Genomic DNA, 20,898 nt, shown 5'->3' with positions numbered 1-20,898 from the left:
GTTTTGTTTTGTTTTTTTTTTTATAAGAAGGGAGAAATTACCAAAGATGGTAATTCAAAGCGAGTACTACCAAAGTACTTTAAGGGACAATATTATCAAGTATGGTATTAAATAATACTCAAAAGAGTAAACTAATAAGAATAGAAAAAAAACTGTAATAGGTTTCTAAAACTCATAAAATTTATGTAAGGGAGGAAAGAGCAAAAGATATATAAAAAATAGTTTTGTAATATGCAAAATTTGATTAATGAAAAAATACTGTACTAGTTCACTTGAGAATGCTATGGCGGCAAACAAGAGCTGAGGTATGTTAGGTGACTAGGGCATTATGGGTAAAGGAAGGAGTTCGTGAGTTTCAGTGTTCCACGGGCTGGAAAAAGTGGCAAATTCAGATCCAAGGATTGGACCCGTACCCAGCAGTTGAGGAGAGAATGAAAATGACAACATCAGATTAAATATTAATTAGTTTCAGAAACTCTGTAAAGTCTATCTGCCTTTTTGGGAAATGAAGGTTAAAAATCAGAATTATTACAGGCAGCATTAAATACATCCTCCAAGGCTGGCACAATAAGAAGTATGGAAATAGAATGAGATATATCTACTTGTAACATATCATAATGTCTCCTCAGTTCAGAGAAAACATCCACCTTTTCCCACAAAAACACCTCATTCATTCAGGCTAATGTCTGAGAAAAGGAAAATTCCTTCAAGTAGGGTTGTGAGGAATAAGTTTCCTCTGAATCAGATAATTTGGCTTGGGAATCTGCAGGAGAAAAAGCCCTGTCTCTGTCTATGACGGAATCCTGACAAAGTTTACTCAAGAATTTCTTTGTTGACATTCTTTATAGGTAAGAATTTCTGAGTACCAGGATTAACAACCTGTAATAATTGCCTGGCTAAGGTGAAAAAAATCATCTTTTTTTAATAGACACTTTTGTTTTCAAATGAGGAGTGTTTAACCTTTTGTTTTTTTCTTTGCAGGAGAAATCTTTGATGAAGACTGACTTGGAGAAGCCACTTCAGTACTGTTTGGAGGTCTCTTTCCCTGGCTACTCTGAGCAACATCTCCCGAAGCTTCTCCCTGACCCAAAAAAAAGATAGTTCTTCTATGTACTAATAAGACACTAGAAGAGCCGATGAGGATATGACTTGACCCCCGGTTCATGGTGGCTGAAAGGACTACACCACAGGAAGTTGGAGAGGTACATGAGTGGTCCATGGAATGACAGATAGATTCACTGACTATCGGCCGAGGCACTGACTGAACTCTCTGTATCAGCAGGGGCTCTCTGGAAAGTTGTTCCTTTCTAGCTACAGCAGTAGACTTGAACAGCAGGAGCAGAATAAGTATCACACCGTAACAGAGGAGGAGGTCTCAAAGTATGAGTTGCTGGAATGAGTCAGCCAGAAGGTAAGTTGCCACAAGTGTTCACAAGCAGAACCTTCACAACTACATTTAAGACCACAGTCCACAATCAAAGTAATGCATAAGCTATACAATAAATTCTTGTCAGAAGCCCTTCAAAAACAAAAGCATACTGACAGAAAACATGGCAGGTGCATTGTCACAAAGTGTATGCAAGCATAATGATTCTTTTCTATTCACAATTTCTCACACTAAACTTTCTAAAAAAATCAAGATTTACACAAGTAGTAAATTTCACAGAAAAATAGCCCCAGATTAGTGACATGCTGCAAATGGTGGTCCCTGACAGGAAACTTTTGATAGTCAAAAGAATACCATGTTTCTTAAAGGAAAAACATGACTTAAAGCCCCAAACTAAAAAAAAGACAGCATTTTTTAAAGGCAATAAATCTGTGCAGAAGGGTTCCCCATTGAGGACATATCTGCCAGAATCAAAGCTATAAGCCAGCTGCTACTCCTATAAAGCCCCCTGAGCTGCAGCAAGAAAGTAAAGGAGAAAATTTCACTCCAACTGCTGATTCTCCCCAAAGGGCTGACCAATTAGCTGTCACAGTGAAGGCATGGGAAGAAGTCAGAACCTTTGGAAGCTGGCTGGTTGTTCTGTCTTGGGTAGGACACAACCTATATAGCTTAAAGGCTACTGTAACAGTGAAAATGATGAACATCAGCTATTGCTGAGCCAAAAGGGAGTCACCACCACTATATTAACAGAATCTCTGGGATATTTAGAAAAACCCTGGATATTAGTGGAAAGGGTGGAAAGACATACAAGGAATTTTCCCATCAATGGGAATGAGAAGGCAACTATCTCCCAGGCCTCTTTGCAAGGAATCCTGAAGCAGAATTTCTTTGGCTGTCTGTTTTGAAAGGAGGCAAAAATATCTAGTTGAGGTGTTCCCCACAGCAGGATGCATTCCTGAAATACCCCCAACTGTAGTTTCTATTTCTTTGGGTCTGTCATGGTCCTGCTCAGCCTGTCTGCTACAATGTTTGGTTCTGACAGAATGTATGAGGACAAAAATGTCAAAATGTGCTGAGTTGCTACCTCCAAGGAAATTATGGCAAGTCTGCAGAGGGTGTAAGTTCTGGTACCCCCTTGTTCATTTGTATACCACATTGTGGTGTTGTCTGTAATGAATTGCAAGGATCCTGTAGAACAGAGATGATTTAAGGCTTTTACAGCATTGATTACTGACAGCATCTTTGACATTTATTCCTTTTTATGCTGCCCAGCTTATTCCACAGAACATCTACTTTAACACCTTTCAATACAGCTCCCCCAGCAAAAGCCTGAGGCATCTGTTGTGACAAACTGAAGAGGAGGCTGTAGGATGAAGGGAAGCCCTGGGTTTAATTTATTTATTTTCTTTATTATTTACTATTTGATAACTTGGTAGGTGGATTGGCCAAAGTCCCTTTTCAGCCACAACATGTGCTCAGAAGCAACAAACAGTGCAAGTACACCTAAGTTGTGCACTTCAAATATGATAGTGTTAGGTTTACATAGTTGAAAAAACTTAGTTCATATACGGTTATTATATAATTTCTGTAAAGCAGAACAGTATGCAATTCTTATGCATTTCAAATAAAGTAGCAAGTTTACATTAAGTTTTATCAATTTACATGGGTTGCAAAATAGTTTGCCTACAAGAAATTGCTTCTTAATAATTTAAAATATAATTTCCTTGAAAAGAAAAACTCAGAGGGAAGTGAGTTAAAAATTAAAGATTACAGAGATAGGCCTAGAGACTAAGAAGAGAGGACATAGGAGTAAGAAGAGTTACATGGCAAAGGAAACAGTTTGTAAGCGTTTTTAGACTTTTAAGCCTTTGGAAGAGTTTAACCATTATCCCTAAAGCATTTACAAGTACCTTCCTTGAAAAAGTGCTCAGAAAGGGATTTCTTTAACTTGGTAAGAGTATATGAATGTTTAGTTTCAGCTGGTAGTTTGTTCCAGAGAGCAAGGCCAGTTCATGAAAAGGCTCATTTACCAATGACTGTTTTAAATGGGGGGGGGGGGGGCAGATGAGTGATATTAAGTTATCCTGTGAATTCCTTAGGGAGTAGGACTGGGAGTTTTCTTTTCAGAAGGGGATAGTAGCCATCATTTATAATGTTATATAGTAAGGTGCACATAAGATAAGTGGACCTTTCAGTAATGGGTAGCCAGTTTAAGTAATTTAGAAGGTTGCAGTACTGTACACAGCTGTCAGCAAGTAAGGCAAATCTGGTAATTTTATTCTTAGTGACATGAAGTCTTTGAGTGTTATAAGCAGAGTGCAAAGAGAGTATAGGGAGACAGTACTTTAGTTTACGAAGAAGGACATTCTTGGCCATTGCTTTGTGGGCAGTAGGAGCTAGTAGATGCAATATTCTATAACAGAACTTTAGTGTAAGAGTGCTTTATTAATGATACTGTCAATGTAGAATGTAAAGCTTAATTGAGTCAAAGGATACGCCTAAGTATTTTACTCAGTTACAAAAGGAATAATATGGTGAAGTTGAGTGGCTCTATGAGTGGGAGGAAAAAAGCAAAACACATTTTTTTGGTTTATTTGGAGTTTAGTTCCAATCAATGATGGCAATTAGGGAAGGATTGCTGCAGGTGAGATTTCAGAACTGTGGGACATCTGTTTGCCAGGGTAATAAAATATCATCTGTGGAGAGGGTAAGGTTACGTTCAGTCAAGTCATCAGTAATAATATGATAACTGGTCCACCCACAACAGTATTCCTTTCTTATGAACCACAAAACTGGAATTTGAAAAGATAAGCAGTGTTGATGCTGAGCCCGGAGTGAACTAAGGTACCACTGAATTTTTCCCGTGAAGTCTGGCCAAGGGAATCATGAGAATCATAGAGATCATAAAACCTGGAATTCTAAAAAAAAAAACCCTGACATATTTCAAAGATTGACTGGAAAATCTCACAAAGTTTTCTTTGTACCGTTCCACTTATCCAAAGGAAGAAAAGCTAGGGGAGTGGGCATGAAAGGGCAAGTACAGATTCTGACTATTTGAAGTCTTTGGTTCTGGATGGCTCTCTCTTCTCTTAATAGGCATCAGTGCCATTCATTTTTAAAATGTTTATTTGAAGTTTGTTGAGACTGCTTATTTTGCTTCTTAAAATGGGTCCTGAATACGAAATAAAATTTTTTACTGAATTTAAAAAAGAAGGGCTGGAAGATTTTTGTCACCTCTTGAGTTAACTTCACTCATTCATCACATCTTTTAAGTCCTTTATTGTCAAGAGGAGATTTTAAAAATCTGAGCTTTAACATTGTCTGGTAAGTTTTGAGAATGTAACCAATGAAATATCCTCATCACTGAACCAAAAGCAACAGCTCTGGATACAGTTATCAGCAGACTCATGAGAGCATTTTAAACACTTTTTGATTACCTAAGAAGCAGGCACAATTAAGGAATTTAAAAAAAGTTTGTCCTCTGAAGAAGGAAGGCTAACAGTTAACTTACTCATGCCCTCAAAAGAAACAATTAAAAATTTTAACATGTAAGAGTGTCAGTATAAAATTCTGAAAAATCAAAGTAGCAGAAGAATAAACTATCTTTCCAAATCTACCAAAAGCTTTCACATCCTTCTTGGGAATGGGGTAAGCATTAACAGACATTTTATATAAGGAAATACTGCGGGGTCTGCTTTATGATTAACAAAAATTGTGTGTGTGGCTGAGGTACTATGTACAACATATTAATTAAAAGAAAAGGTGGCTCAAAAGAAGAACATTGAGCATGTACATTCAAAGTTTTAATCAAAATCACAAAAATACACTTTCATAAGCTTTCACACAATGAGCTTCGTGAGGATGAAGAAACAGAATCTAAAGTCACATTCAATTAAATACCATTATTGCCATGTGATTAAAACCACTTAAAAGCAACACAGTTTGTGAATGCTTTATTTAAACATGTATCTGAAATGGAAGAAACACATTATTTTAAGTCTGCTGTTTTACAAATGATCAATGATGATAATAAAAGGTGAGGGAATATTAGTAATATTACAACAGAAGTAACAGAATGCAAATGGATAAACATTTTAAGAGCTGATCATCCACCTGGTTTGAATGGATGTATTAGTTTCAAACCTTTTTCAAAAATGTGACCTTTAAGATGAACTATGTTGTTTTTAAGTATTTTTAATTAGACAATGTTAATACTTAATCACATGACAGTAATGGGAATTAAATGAATGTGATTCTGCTGGAGCTTCCTTAAAATCACATGACTTTGTATAATCAGATTTTTTAGGTGCAAGAGGATAACTGTCGGGTAGCGTAATGCTGACAGAAATGGAGGAACAGCTGCAGGCCAAGGAAAATTCAGATGTAACAGTTCATAATACTAGGAAAATCGAGTTGTAACAGCTCATAATACTTTTCTTGGGAGACTTTGATTTCATTCTGTTTCCAATTAATTAATTATTTAATTTTAGGTAAGGTCTCAGAAAAATAGCTCTTTTGAATGGAAATCTAAAGTAACACTTTCCTCAGAATCTTCAGCTTGAGCTGAGATCACTGAAGGAACCCATCATTCCATGTTCTTCTGACTGAAAATGAGTGTCAGAATGCGAGGGAAATCTTTGTTTATTTGAAGTGAATGAAAAAAATCAGGATTTGAAATACTGAAAGTAGAAATTGATTCCTCAGCAAATTTTAGCAAATAAGGAGTGGATTATGGTTTACCTCATAGCTGGATTAGGATGCCTGATTCTCGGGATAGGGAGTTTCGCAGGAAAATAAAATAAAATAATTCTCACAAAGGTTTAAACCCAGTTCATGTTCCCTATTAGTGGGCAAACAATTCAATGCTTGGTGAATTCTACTTCACAGTGATAGGAAGAGCTGACAAACCAACATTGCTATGAATGCTTGACTGCCACAAGCTCATTATCCCTGTGGTAACTTGTCTGACACCTCATGCTTAAAAACCCCTAAAAACAAAAGGATCATGAGGTCCTGCTTTCACGGTCTGTATTCATAATGAAAATCAAAATTAAGTAAGCTTTTGCCCCTTTGCTCCATGGAAGATTTCTGCCCTCCCTGAGCTTGCCTTTGGACACCTGCATTACTCTGACAGGTGTGCCATCCCAGTAAAATTCCTCACCTGACACTGACCCAGTAGCAGATCACATCTGGACACCCTGCCACTTGAAGCCAGAAGTGAGAGACTCAGTTGGGCTCACCCTGTACACCCTCTCTCCTCCATCTCACTGGATAAGTGAAAAAATGGGAAATTAATTTTTGTTTTAAAAGCAGTAAAGATCATCCTTGGTCATTAGTGAATGTCTGGTTCCCTAACATCTACATGTTGTTGTTTCCTTGTTTGAGCTAATGATTGTCAAAAAAGTTCTAATAAAGAAAATGAAAAATACTGAATGACAAAAAACTACACCATCATACAACATGCAGATATTACTATAGTGCAGATTAAGGAATTAAAAAAATGGCAGATTAGCACACATACCTGCTCTATTCCTGGTCTGCTGCTGTTGAACAGAGCCCTAGTCTCCACATGTTCTGGTATCAGCCCCTGTTTATTGAGCACATAAAGAGCAAGGCGCTGCTTTGGTGGTCCTAAATGACTGTGGCTGGGGAGCTTATTCTCTGGTTTAAAAACAAACAGGGTTAGTATCAAACTGTGAAGAAAGAAAAAGTTATGTGCTCACCATAACATTCCATGTTTGTTGCCCATATTCTCATCTTTATTCTTGATGGTTGGGTTCGGAACCAAGCATCGGTTTCAACTCGGCCACATACTAAAGCTCAAGAGCTTTCACTGGCTTGAGGCTACACCCTATCCCAAGATGCCTAGCGATAGTTACCCAGATCTCGTTTGTAAGAAACCAATCACTAGACTATCCAACCCACTATGGTAAATACAACTAAACCCTCTGCCTATAGCTCATGAGGCCCAAAGGGAATCAAAGAACTCATAGCCAATTTCACAAAATTCCTCTCGATCCTCCAGGAAGGGGGAATGAGGGTAGGATGCAAGAATGAAGGTGAGAATATGGACAACAAATATGGAGCATTATGATGAGTACATAGCTTCTTTATGTTATGTTGTCCTATCTTGCCTTCATTCTCGATGGTTGGGACAGCGTCCCCAGCACCTACTTCTCGGGTGGCTGAAGGGAATAAACTCCTCAGAACAGTGGAACCAAAGGATGCCCTGTTCCGGGAGGCCACATCTACTTTGTAATGAGTGATGAAGGTATTAGGGTTAACCCATGTGGCTGCAGCACAAATTGAATCCAAAGGAAGTCTGGCTTGAAAGGCAGTGGAAGTAGACATAGCTCTATTTGAATTACCTTGAATTTTTCCCGGCAGCTGTTTATGTTGAGAGTTATAAACATAAGTAATAGTGTCTCTAAGCCATTTAGATAAAGTGACTTTTGAAAGTGAAGTCCCTTTTCTGTTTTCTGAGAGTGAGACAAACACTTGGTCAGATTTTCCAAATTCATTTGTCCTATGTAAGTAAAAAACGTAACTGCTATAGACATCCCATTGTTGAAGCTTGTATTCTGCCTTGTTGTTATGATTGGGAAAAAAATACAGGTAGCTCAATGGACTGATTCAAATTGGACTCAGCACATACTTTTGGCAGGAAGGAAGGATTTTTCCTGAGAGAGACTCTGTCTTTGTGGAAAATTAAGTAGAGAGGATGGATACATAGAGCTTGCAATTCTGAAACCCTCCTAGCAGAAGAAATGGTTGTTAAAAAGATTGTCTTGCAAGTTAAGAACTTTAGTGGACAAGAAGAGGCTGGTTCGAATGGAGGGAGAATTAAAGAAGCTAGTACCAAATTTAGATCCCAAGCAGTTGGTGGTTCTCTTATGGGAGGTCTTAAAAGGAATGTACCCCTCAGAAATGCTTTACATAATCTGTGAGAAATAATATTGTATCCCATGTCTCCTACACGGTAGTTAAATATGGCAGCGAGTTGTACTTATATCATGGTTGCAGCCGCACATTGATTAAAGGTTTCTGTTAAAAATTCAAGCATTGCTGATATAGGGGCTGTAAAGGAGTCTATATGGTTTTTGTCAGCCCAACAAGAAAACCTCTTCCATTTGCTCGAATAAAGTTTCCTAGTTGTATTCCTGTGTGATGAAACCAGAATGTGTCGCACTGCTGGGGATAATTTTGGAAGCCTGGCTAAGATGGGAAGTGGCGCAACCAACCTGTCAGCTTGAGGGTTTGAACAGAGGGGTGGAGCATTCCTGACTGATGAGTCAGAAGATCCGGTACTGGCTCCGGGATCCAAGGCTCCTCCTGAAGATGGGTCCATAGGAAGGTGAACCATATCTGACAAGGCCAGTATGGAACGATGAGAATTAGCCTGCAACTCAACGATTTGGCTTTCTGAAGAACTTTGGGTATTAGTGGAAAAGGGGGAAATGCATAAAGAATTCCCGTGGGCCAATTGTGAACAAGTGTATCCCTTGGTGACTCCCCTGGGGGGGATTAGGGCAAAGAAGCTGCTGCATTTGGAGTTCAGGGATGTGACAAAGAGGTCGCAGCAAGGCTGGCCCCACTTGCGAAAAATTTGGTTCACAATTTCCTGTTTCAGAGACCACTCGTGAGGCATAAGACTTGCCCTGCTTAATTTGTCCGCTATCACGTTGCATTTTCCCGGGATGTGCATTGCAATCAGAAAACGTTGAGAAGATATTGCCCATTGCCATACTCTTAGAGCCTCTCGGCACAGAGGGTAAGATCTGGTTCTGCCTTGTTTGTTGATGTACCACACCACCGACATATTGTCTGTTTGTATTGCAATCATACCTGGTGGAAGAGAGGTCTGGAATGCCTGCAATGCCAGAAGCACCACTCTCATCTCTAGGACATTGATGTGCAAGTGGTATTCATGTTCTTGCCAAGTTCCTTGGACAGTCTGTCCCTGATAATGCACCCCACCCTATCTAGGAAGCGTCCATTGTCACTGCAGCTACAGGTTCGAGAAGAACAAATGGTCTGCCTATCATTACCTGTGTGAACTGAAGCCACCATCTTAGGTCCCTCTTGCAGTTGTCCATAATTAGAATCTTGTGTGACATGGGTAACTCCTGCATGGACCACTGAGCAAAGAGTAGCCACTGTAATACTCTCACATGTAGACAAGCTAGTGGGACTAATGTTATTGCAGCTGCCATTGAACCCAGAACCTTGAGGACAAACTTTGTCTGTACTTTCTTCTTCATGAGCGAGACTGATACCTGATGGCGTAGCATTAGTACTCTTTCATGAGGAAGTTTTGCTTTCATGTCTTTTGTGTTTAAGTCTGCCCCTATAAAGGTAATATACTGTGATGGCAACAAGGCAATTTTTTCGTGGTTTATAGTGATGCCTAGCTCTGAGCAAAGACAAATGGTAGTGTCCCTTGCTTTGGTCAGTAAATGCTCGGTGGTGATGGTTAGGAGCCAGTCCTCTAAGTACAGAAACACTCAGAATCCTATATGCCTCAGGTGAGCCGTGACTTCTGCTATGCATTTGGTAAACACTCTGTGGGCTGTAGTGAGACCAAAGGGCAGAGCTCTGAACTGGTAATGACTGGCTTCCAGCCGGAAACGTAGAAATCTACTGGATCGTCTGTCCATCTTTATGTGGTAGTACTCATCCTACAATCTATTGAGCACATCCAATTGTCTTTCCAGAAAATGGAGTATAGACTGCAGTGTCACCATCTGAAACTTTGTTTTCTTCATGGACTTGTTTAGTCTGCTCAGATCCAAAATAGGCCTCCAGTCCCCTGTCTTCTTTGGAACTAAAAAGAACCTTGAGTAAGCTCCGGATCCGATTTGGTCTGCGGGGACTTCTTAGATGACTCTTTTATAGGTTCATAGGTTGGTACTAGGCTAACAAGTACCAATGGGAACCCACAAGACAAACGTTCCTTCACACGACGAATTAATGCAAAATCCAAAAAGTTCCACTAGTTGAAGGAACGACCAAGGCGACATACACTGTAACGAATGTAAAAATAACAGAGGTGCAAAGGCTAAAAATAATAAACAGATTTATTTAAACGAGGTTAGCGCTTTCACAAACTTGCTTCATCAGACCTTTAAAGCCAAAAGAAGTAGAAGGTCTATAAATACTCAACCCAAAATTCAAAGCAACCAATCAAATATAATACATTATAGTGCATCCATACTTAAAGGTACATAAAATAAATAAAAACATCAAATACATGATACAAACTCAAAAATCTAAAAAATACTATAAAAACTATACAACAAATTCCCTAACCATATATACAATGTAAATGATACCCTAAATCATAAAATACATAAATATCATTTAGTACATAAATATCATTTAGGCACCCTCCTTTTCTTAAGTAGTGGTTTAATAGAGACACCTTCGTTAAGTCCCCTCCCTCTGTCAGCTCTAAGTAAGATCATCCAATTATTCTCCTTATACTCAGTATGATTACTAAGATCCCCACCTCTAATAGTTGGTTTAATAATGTCAATGACCCTGAAAGTAAAAACATGTTCTTGGCCATGCTAGGCTATCTGCCTGAAGGCATTTATAAGCCTAGCGAGAATGTGTTGGCTTTCACCGCCCCCTTAGATTAGTTCCCTGTGCCTCTGTCCAGCCAAGCCACTGAAGTGATCCCCGAGGTAAACTTTCTGTTTCCCATCCACGTGTCAAGGTTTCTTTTGAAGAGTGTTAGTGAGGAGCTCTGTCTAATGTAGACTGGGATCTTGTTCCAAAGCATGGGAAGTCTCTGGGACAGGAATCTATCCCTCCAGCACGTCCTATTTATTATTGAGGTGAGGTTTAGATCCCTAGAGCTTGTGGCGCGAGGGGATAAGGTTTTCTTTAGGTGGAGCATGTCCATCAGTTCTGGGTTGGACATGAACTTGTATGTCAGGCAGAGATCACATCTGAGTAGGCAGTATGCAACCGAGTACAACTGGAGTTTGGAGAACCACATTTCTTAGCAACCTTTGAATTTCTAGGGTTGCTTGATCCCTTTGACCGGGTGGTATGTCTGGAATAGACTATGGTGGAAGGGGTGGAAAGGAGAAAGGAATGTTGTATCCTCTGGATATGATCGACTGCACCCATCTGTCTTGAGTGATGTCCAGCCAGGCTTTTGGATACAGTAATAATCTCCCCCCGACTACCTCCAGAGGTGGACAGGTGGCCCTCCTTTCAGGAGCACTGGAAGGGCCTACCAGAGAAAAGATCTCTCACCCTGATTCTGCAGACTCCCTCTGCTGCGAGGACAGTGTTTTCCATTGTTATTTCCCTCTCTGCTCCTGGGGGGAGGGGGGGATCACCACGTGCATCCAGCGAAGCTCTTTGGAACTTCCAGAACCACATTTTTCCACCCTTCTAACCCTTGGGATAAGGTCAGGTAGGGACGGAGAAACATACTCCCAAGGCAGACAGAGTTTTGCCTTCCTGTTTGCACCTGGTAAGAGTCTCTTTCACTTTTGGCCCAAACAAAGACGAGCCATCAAAAGGGGCATTAATAAAGAAAGACTTGAAGGGTTCAGCAAACTCACAAAGATGCATCCAGGAATGTCTTATCACAGCTATTCCTGTGCCTGCTGCCCTGCTTGCTCCATCGGTTGCATATAACATAAGGTGCATGGAGGAATTCATTACAGAATTTAAGGTAGCATGGTGAGGAGATCCCACTGAAGTCTGGTAAAAGTGGGATAAGTAATTCAGTGACCTAAGGGTAAAGGTTGCTGAAGAAAACATACGCTTCCCATATATGTCCATCGTACGAGAATCCTTATTCGGTGGATGGACAGATGAAGAAGTTTCACCTAATTCCTTCTTGGTGGTCGCTGCCACCACTATGGCATCTATAGCATCTACTGGGACACCTTTAATTAGAAATTGTTTATCCTCCAGGGCTGTAATAAATTTGTTCGGCCTCCTCGGAACTGGTTCTACAGATTCTGGGGACCCCCACGCCTTTCGGCTGACTACACCAAGGAGCTGGTCGAAAGGCGGAGAGACCCAATAGGTGGAGGGTCGAGATCTGAATGCCTCCAGGTATACCGACTCATCTTCAGAAGGGGAGAGGTTCTTCCAGCCACCTCTCTGCTTCAGGATCTCTAAGACATCTGAAAAGGAGACATACACAGAGGGTGACCATGGGGAATCCTCTAAGTCCGTATCTAACATGACAGACTTGCGGGAGTCCAGGTGTTTCTTCTTACAAGTTCTCTTCTGAGGGACCTCCTCAGATGGATACTCTGGGGAAGTTTAAGAAGAGAGTGTTTCACCCATATGGGTATTGGATCTCTACGCTTGGGCTGGAGGGATGGTGTGGAGGTAGACACTGGCCCTTTAGGGGGAAGAGTGACAGGAGCCGAGGGTGGAGCAGTCTGGGGGGACAGCACACTACTCATCACCTCAAAGGCACCATGGTCCTGGCCCGAGAGAGCCTCTATCTCCGAGGAACACAGAGATCTCCTGCGTACCAAAGGTGATGGCTCCGATGGCTAATGTGGGCACCGAACTCCCCTGCCCCGAAGCCCTGAGCAGAAGAGTCAGATCTGATAAGGGTCCGATTTGACCCCCCCTCCCAGAACCGACAAGGGAGTGTCAGCTCCCAGATCCCTCGATAGAAGGCAACATTGATGAGATCAGAGCAGAAGTCAGAACCGAGACACCAGGAGAGGTTCTCGGAACCAACCACCACAAGAACCTCCATGCACTCTGGCTCCGAACTCATCAGAGTTGAAAGAGGAATGGAAGACAAGGCAGATTCAGTAGTCGGCTCCACATCCTCCTGGGCTGGGCTCAAAAGAATTTTTGCTAGGGCCGGTGTCCGGAGCAACCTCTTAAATACCGCTCCACATCATTGTCTGATAAGCTCCTGGAAGATCGAGAGGAATGGGTGGAGGATCTATGGCTACCAGCCACCGACTGCAGAAGGAGTGACTGTGGCACCGAATGGACTGGCTCCAAGGATGGTGACCAGCTCCTTTTTTGACTCCGAGTCGGTTTCTAAACCACAAGTGGAATCAAGGGGAGACTTAGATTTCTTGGACCTGAAAGACTTTGGATCCAAACTACTTGTTTTTCTGGTCTCTTCGTCAGTTCAGAAACCAGAACCGAAGAAGCTGATTTGTTAGAGGACTTATACGAAGATTTTGAGGCCTGATTCCCTTCGACGACCATCCCAAAAGGTCCCTTTAACAAGCTTATGAGTATCAGTTTGTTTTTCACTCTTGCAGAACCCTAGAGCTAAAGCCATGACATATAGAACAGGAATCCTGCAGGTGAACAGCTCCTAAACAATAAACACAAGTAGTGTGCCCGTCTGTCAATGACATTTTTTTGTGTGCACAAGTCACACTTTTGGAATCCAGACTGTTTTGTCTCTTTTGTAGAGTCCTTAGACATGATGAAGATTACTATAATCAACAATGCTAAAAAAAAAAACACAACTATAATGTTTAGTGCTTATGCAATACAGTACACACCAACAAACACAACAAGAGAGGAGACAAAAAAAATTATTTATTTATTTTTTCAAAATAGGGAAAGAAAAAATGGGCCAGAGGAGAGGTCTCTAAGTTAAACGATGATCTCCTCTGACCTGAGGAGATTCTTCTAACTAAAATGGCGAAACCTTCAAAGTTTAGGGAGTAAAAAGGCACGGGGAGGGAGCCCTCTAATTAAAATGGGCTAAAATAAAAGGGGACAAAAAATCATCTAACTTAAACGGATTCTTTTAAGGAGAAAAAAAATAAATTAGATGGGATAGTAAGGAAAAGCCTGAGACAGAATGATGGCCCACACAGTAACAGCAAAAACAACAGCAAAAGAACCAACAGCACGCTCAAAACACTCAAATAGGGGAGCGTCTTGAAAAATCTTAACAATAACAAAGGTTTGACATGAAATATCACTAAAGTAGTATAAAAAGAAACATACTTAGCCTGAGCCAGCGAAAAGCAATCCGAAGCAGCAAGCAGCAAATGAGATCTGGGTAACTATCGCTAGGCATCTTGGGATAGGGTGCAGCCGCCAGTGAAAGCTCTCAAGCTTTAGTACGTAGCCGAGTTGGAACTGATGCTCGGTTCTGAACCCAACCATCAAGAATGAAGGTAAGACAGGACAACATAACATTGGAAATTACAGTGCAAAATATAAACAGTGGTGATGCTTGAGACATACTAGCTCTGGATCATGAATTTGCAATTACATAATTATATGCAGTACACTATACAATAACATGTGACAGAAAAATTGAGGTGACTTGTGATGCATAAGGTGAAACCAAATGACTTGTATGCCTGCAGCATCATGACACTCAAAAATCACACCTTGGGTATGTCAACTATGATAATGCATTGGGCTCACATGTAAAATAAATCACAACAAGCATTTTGTTCTCAACTGTCACAGTTTAAAGAAACATGATCTCAGTTATGGAATGTAACTGACCAATAATCTATTTTTTTAGCCCCACCACCTCAGAACTTGCTCAATGTCTCCCTTGCTGCACCCTATCAGCTTGTTCCTTCCTTTCTTTCTTCTGGGGAAGGGAAGTCATCATACTTGGACTGGGGGAAAGCCCCACAGTTCATTCCTTCTCATATGAGAAACATTATCAGTGTAATTCTTCCCTCTGGAAGGATGGAGTCAGAAGTCTGGGAATGCACCAGATGCTGGTCCTATTCAGCCATGGGCTACCCTATCCCTGTAGGATGCCTGCAGACTCTAGCACAGCTGCATGGTCAAGGAAAGGCATGTTTCCATACATGCTTACCTCCCTGACTCGGTGACAAATGACCTTTTGATAGCAAGAGCTTGTCCAGCCTTTTATGAGAGCAATCCCCCACCCACTTCCGTAGGTCACTAATGAGGCAGGCCTAGCCACCTTCATTTCCCCAAAAGGGGTGAACTGGCATCAGACATTCAAGCCCATTCTTCTCCATCCAAACCCTCCAGCACGTGTGCTGCTAATCAAACATGGGTGTGATAAATACACAAGTAGCAATACTACAGTTTTCACTGTATAATACCTTAACCCTTCTGTAATAAAGGCCCATGGGATAGATACAAACAGCCCCTTAAGGGCATTAAGTAGTTCAACCACATAGTAACTCGATATCCATGATTTTTTTATTTATTATGTCAGCATGGTTACATTCAGGCTCATAAAATATCATAAAAGACTGTACTTCAGAAATACAGGATCTTTAAACCTATCTGATGCCAATAGAGATTAAGGTGTTTGCAAAATATCCCAACTAACATCCAAACCAAAGGGTACAAAGGTCACACAGACAAACCAGTCAGTAAAAACTGCAAAACAATACAAGCTAGAGTTTTCACTGCATGGCACTTTAAGCCTACTGTTATGGAGACCCCTGGGATATATGCAAATAACCCCTTAAGGCCAACGGAAACCACACACTTTAGGGGTCATTTGTATATATCCCATGGACCTCCATTATAGGAGGTTAAAGGTATCAGGCAGTGAAAACTAGCTTATCTGAGTTTTTCTTGCAGTTTTTTAGAGAATGGTTTGTCTGTGTGAGCTTTTCACCCTTTGGTTTGGATGTTAGTTGGGATATTTGCAGGCACCTTAATCTTTATGGGCATCAGCTGGATCTGAAGATTCTGTATTTCTAACATATGCCAAAGCTGTCTATGTTATACTAATGAGGCTAATAAAAAGGTTAAAATCTATGACCATGGTTAATGTGGTTTGGTTGTATTATTCTAAATGTAACCATAATGACTTAAAAAGTAAAGAAGCAATAAATGTTAAACTCACTCTCCTAGTACTTAATATCTCTTTTCATCATCTTAAACAGCTCAACCTATTTCTGCGATGAGTTGAAATGTTTGGTAGGCTCTCTGATAGATTTCTAAGTACCTCAATGCTCAAATATCTCTGTATTATGCCATGGTCTATGTGGCTATGTAAATTCATGGTTAATTAATTTTAATAAGAAGTTATGTACTCACCATAACGTTCCATCTGAGTAGGTAAACTTCATTTGGCAGCAACCTATGGGGTCTTCGAATCCATATGGGATCTGAGCCGGCAGTTTCCAACAGCTGAAATCCGAGCTCCAAGCTCCTCCCCCTACCCATAATCCCCTGCCATCCCTACCTGACCTCAGATCGAGTTTGCCTAATGCAAGACCTGCAACAAATAGCCAGTCTATGATCTGACCTTGATACAATCAGATGACAATAAGAGTAATATAAACATCCGACGGCCAGGGGGAAGGAGGGGGGGACGGTTGCTGGCAAATGAAGTTTACCTACTCAGATGGAACGTTATGGTGAGTACATAACTTCTTAATCTGAAGTAGTTAACTTCATTTTGCATTAACCTATGGGACAGAGTCCCCAGCTATCTAAATCTTGGGAGGTCCTCATGTAAGGATGTTCCGGAGCACTGCACAGCCAAAGGATGCTCTCCCTCTGGAGACCAGGTCCAAATTATAATGATTTATAAAGGTATGAGATGAAGCCCAAGTGGCTGCCGAACAAATTTCATTCAATGAGACTCTAGAACGAAAGGCAGCAGAGGTGGAAATTGACCTAGTATTATGGGCGTGGACTCCTTGGGGTGCAGGCCGGCCAGAACTTTCATATGCTAGTAGAATACACTGTGAAATCCATCTGGACAGTGTTACTTTAGAAACTGATTTTCTAAAATTAGTTTTAGCAAAGGAAATAAACAGCTGGTCTGGTTGCCTATGACCAGCTGTTCTGTGTAAGGAGAAACGTAGTTGTCTATGAACATCCAACGAGTGCAATTTATATGTAGCGAGGTCTTTGTTTTGGTAACTGGGAAAGAAGACAGGTAAGTTAATAGTTTGATTGAGATTTGATTCAGAAGCAGTCTTAGGAAGAAAGGAGGGATTGGTCCTGAAGGATACTCTGTCTTTGTGAAAAGTCAAATACGGTGGCTTGGCGGAAAGGGCTTGTAGTTCAGAAACCCTTCTGGCCAAAGTGATAGTGACAAGAAAGGCTGTCTTCCAGGATAATAGTTTAAGATCCACTGAAGCTGCAGGCTCAAAGGGAGGAGCTGTCAAAGTCTGGAGCACTAGCGCTAAATCCCAAGGAGGGACTACGTCCTTCACCGGGGGTCTTAGTAGGAAGGTACCCTTCAAAAAGGCCTTACACAATCTGGTTGAGATCAAAGGGCCTAGGTCACTCCCCACGTGATAATGTGAAATTGCTGCCAGCTGAACTCTGACCATGGAAGAGCTGGCTCCTTGGTCAAAAATTCCTGACAAAAAGTCTAACACCGTGGGCAACGGAGCCGTAAAGGGGTCTAAGTTTTGTTGCTCCACCCAAACAGAAAAACGTTTCCATTTGCTATCATAAAGTCTTCTAGTAGACAGCTAGTGGGCCGCCACTAAGATAGCTTTGACCGGAGAAGAGATACCGGGAGTCCTAGCTAGGAGTGGAACTGGAGCAACCAAGCCGTGAGCTTCAGATTGTCCAGATTCGGGATCGGAAGGTCTAACGGGTGCGAGATCAGATCCGGGATGGGATCCAGAATCCAGGGAGGATTCACTAGATGAGACCATAGATAAGGGAACCAAGCCTGATGAGGCCAGAATGGGGCTGCTCCCCAGCCGACTGGCTTTCTGTAAGAACTTCAGCATTAGAGGAAGAGGAGGATAAGCATAAAGGAGACCGGGTGGCCAAGCATGTGCCAGAGCGTCTCGGGGGGATTCCCTGGGTAGGGGAATTAGAGCAAAGTAGTCATTGCACTTCGTGTTTGAGGGAGAAGCGAAAAGATCGCAACAAGTTTGACCCCATTTGGAGAATATTTGTTTTGCTACTTCGGGATTCAGAGACCACTCGTATGGCAAGAGAATCGTGTGACTCAGTCTGTCCGCTAGGATGTTGGACCGTCCCGGAATGTGCATTGCTATGAGAAAGCAGTTGGTGGAGATCGCCCATTCCTACACTCTCATGGCCTCTCGGCAAAGTGGATAGGACCTGGTTCCCCCTTGTTTGTTGATATACCAGACTACCGACATGTTGTCCGTCTGGACCGTAATAGTCCCCACGGGAAGAAGGCCCTGGAGTGCTTGCAACACCAACAGCACAGCCCTCATCTCTAGGACATTGATATGTAGCGAGGTCTCCGTGTGGTCCCACGTGCCTTGGACTGTCCTGCCTAGAAAATGCCCCCCACCCCACCTAAGGTGAGAGGCGTCCATGGTCACCATGGTTAGTGGATGGGACATAGCAAAGGGCCGACCTTTGAGGAGGTCCAAGGACTGGAGCCACCACAGGAGGGCCTTCCTGCAAACCCTGCTGAGGCGAATGGGATGGGTTAGAGGGTAATGCAGGAAGGACCATTGGACTTGGAGGGTCCACTGCAGGACCCTCATGTTCAAACTCGCCATGGGCAGCAGGTGGATGGCAGCTGCCATCGACCCTAGGGCCCCCAGGACCAAAGCTGCTGAAGGAGATGGGGATTGAAGAATGGCCCGCACATGGAGTCTCAGGGTTCGAAGCCGGTCCGAAGTCAAGAAGGCTAGGAGCCGGCATGTATCCAATCTGGCCCCGATGAAGTCTATGATTTGGGTCGGCAGGAGGGAAGATTTCTCTACACTGACTGTGATCCCCAGCCAGGGAGCTAGACGGAGGAAAGAGTCCCTGGCCGCGCAGAGTAGATGCCTTGTGGGGGCGGTCAGGAGCCAGTCGTCCAGGTAGGGGAAGACCTGAATTCCCTGGAGTCTCAGGTGGGCCACTATCATTGACAAAACCTTGGTAAACACCCTGGGGGCTGTAGTGAGACCAAAGAGGAGGACCCTGAATTGGTAATGACTGGCTCCTAGCCAGAAGCGGAGGAATCTCCTGGAGCGTCTGTCCATCAAGATGTGGTAGTACGCATCCTTGAGGTCTATAGAGCACATCCAGTCATTCTCCTGCAAGAGGGGGAGAATGGATTGAAGTGTGACCATCCAGAACTTTTCTTTGGTTACTGACAGGTTCAACAGGTATAGATCGAGGATTGGCCTTAAGTCCCCCATCTTTTTTGGCACCAAGAAGAACCTGGAGTAAAAGCCCGATCCGAACTGGTCTGGGGGAGCAGCTGCTGGATTTTTGCAGCCGCGGCCTCCCTCTGATCGGGGGGAACATTGGGGAGGAATCTGGGATTGCGAGGGGGATGAAGAAATGGGATTTGGTAACCTCTGGATACGATACAAAGCACCCAGCGATCTGTCGTGATGGACTCCCAAGCTGCCAGGTGCCTCGAAAAATGCCCCCCGACTGCCTCCAGAGTGGAGCAGTCGGGTAACCCCTCAGGGTTGCTGCGTGGGCCAATCAGAGAACGATTCTCTGGACCCAAAACTCCTCGGATCCCCTCTGCCTCGGAAGGACTGGGTGTCCGGAGCGTCACGGGACTGTTGCGACTTCCAGAACCACATCTTCTTCTGTCCCTTTTGGTTCTTGGAGAAAGACCTCTGGGGAGCAGAGAAGCGGACTCCGACGGCAGACAACGTCTTCCCGTCCTTCTCGCTCTGGACTAACGTTTCGCGTACGGTTTTGCCAAAGAGGACAGAACCATCAAATGGGGCATTAGCGAACGATGCCTTAAAGGGTTCCGCGAAATCACAGTGGCGGAGCCACGCCTGTCGCCTCATGACGACGCCTGCTCCACTAGCTCTAGCGGCTCCTTCCGTAGCATGGGATAGTAGCCGCATAGAGGTATTAGAAATAGACCTAAGAGTGGCCATTCGGGCAGAGTACACCTGCTTGTCCTCCGCCGATATGGACTTCGGGGGCGACCCAGCGTACTCTTTAATAAGGTCTCGCTGGAGCTGTATGACATGTGCCATGTAGTTCAGTGACCTTACCGAGAAGGTAGCTGAACTGAAGACTTGCTTCCCAAGGTGGTCCATTGCCCGAGGCTCCTTGCTAGGAGGATGGACCGAGGGACTTTCTTGGGCCAGTTCCCTCTTGGTGGCTGCCGCCACCAACATGGCATCTACCGGGGATCCCTTACTCCAGTGCACTCTGTCGGAGGGGGGAGAAAGTATCCTATCAGGTCTCTTCGGGACGGGCTCCACAGTGTCCAGCTCCTTCCATGCCCTGGTAGTGATCAGGTCTACCAGGGGGTCGGCTGGAGGGAACACCCAAGAGGCAGACGGGCCTACTTCAAATGCCTCCAGGAACACAGACTCATCTGAGGTAGGCTTTGGGGCAGACCACCCTCCCCTTATTCTGAGCATCTCCATGATCTCTCCAAAGGAGACATCTTCGGGGGGTGATCATGGGGAGCCTTCCCCTTCCTCCAAATCTGTGTCCTCGGTCAAGGATTCAGGGGAGTCCAAGTGCCTCCTTTTGCACTTGCGCTTGTGAGGGACCTCCTCGGGGGGGGCTGTCCGAGGAGGCCTCACCAGGCTCATCATGTCCCAACAAGGGAACTACCTGGGATGTTAGAGCAGGCTGTCCCTGGGGCCGGGTGATAGAAG

General features: G+C 43.1%; 1 protein-coding gene across 1 annotated transcript in view; it reads right to left on the bottom strand.

The window, feature by feature from the left end:
- The window catches only part of LOC122810691 (myoferlin-like), a 1,883,765-nt gene that overhangs the window by 673,037 nt on the left and 1,189,830 nt on the right, over positions 1–20,898 (bottom strand). The window contains 1 exon segment of the mRNA XM_044082260.1: positions 6,909–7,048. Coding sequence (XP_043938195.1) covers positions 6,909–7,048 — 140 coding nt within the window.

This window comes from Protopterus annectens, chromosome 9.part0, assembly GCF_019279795.1.
Source record: "Protopterus annectens isolate FY-2018-M chromosome 9.part0, PAN1.0, whole genome shotgun sequence".
NCBI classification, from domain to species: Eukaryota; Metazoa; Chordata; order Ceratodontiformes; family Protopteridae; genus Protopterus; species Protopterus annectens.
Note: the sequence above shows the minus strand (reverse complement) of the source record. Positions and strands in the feature narration are given on the sequence as shown.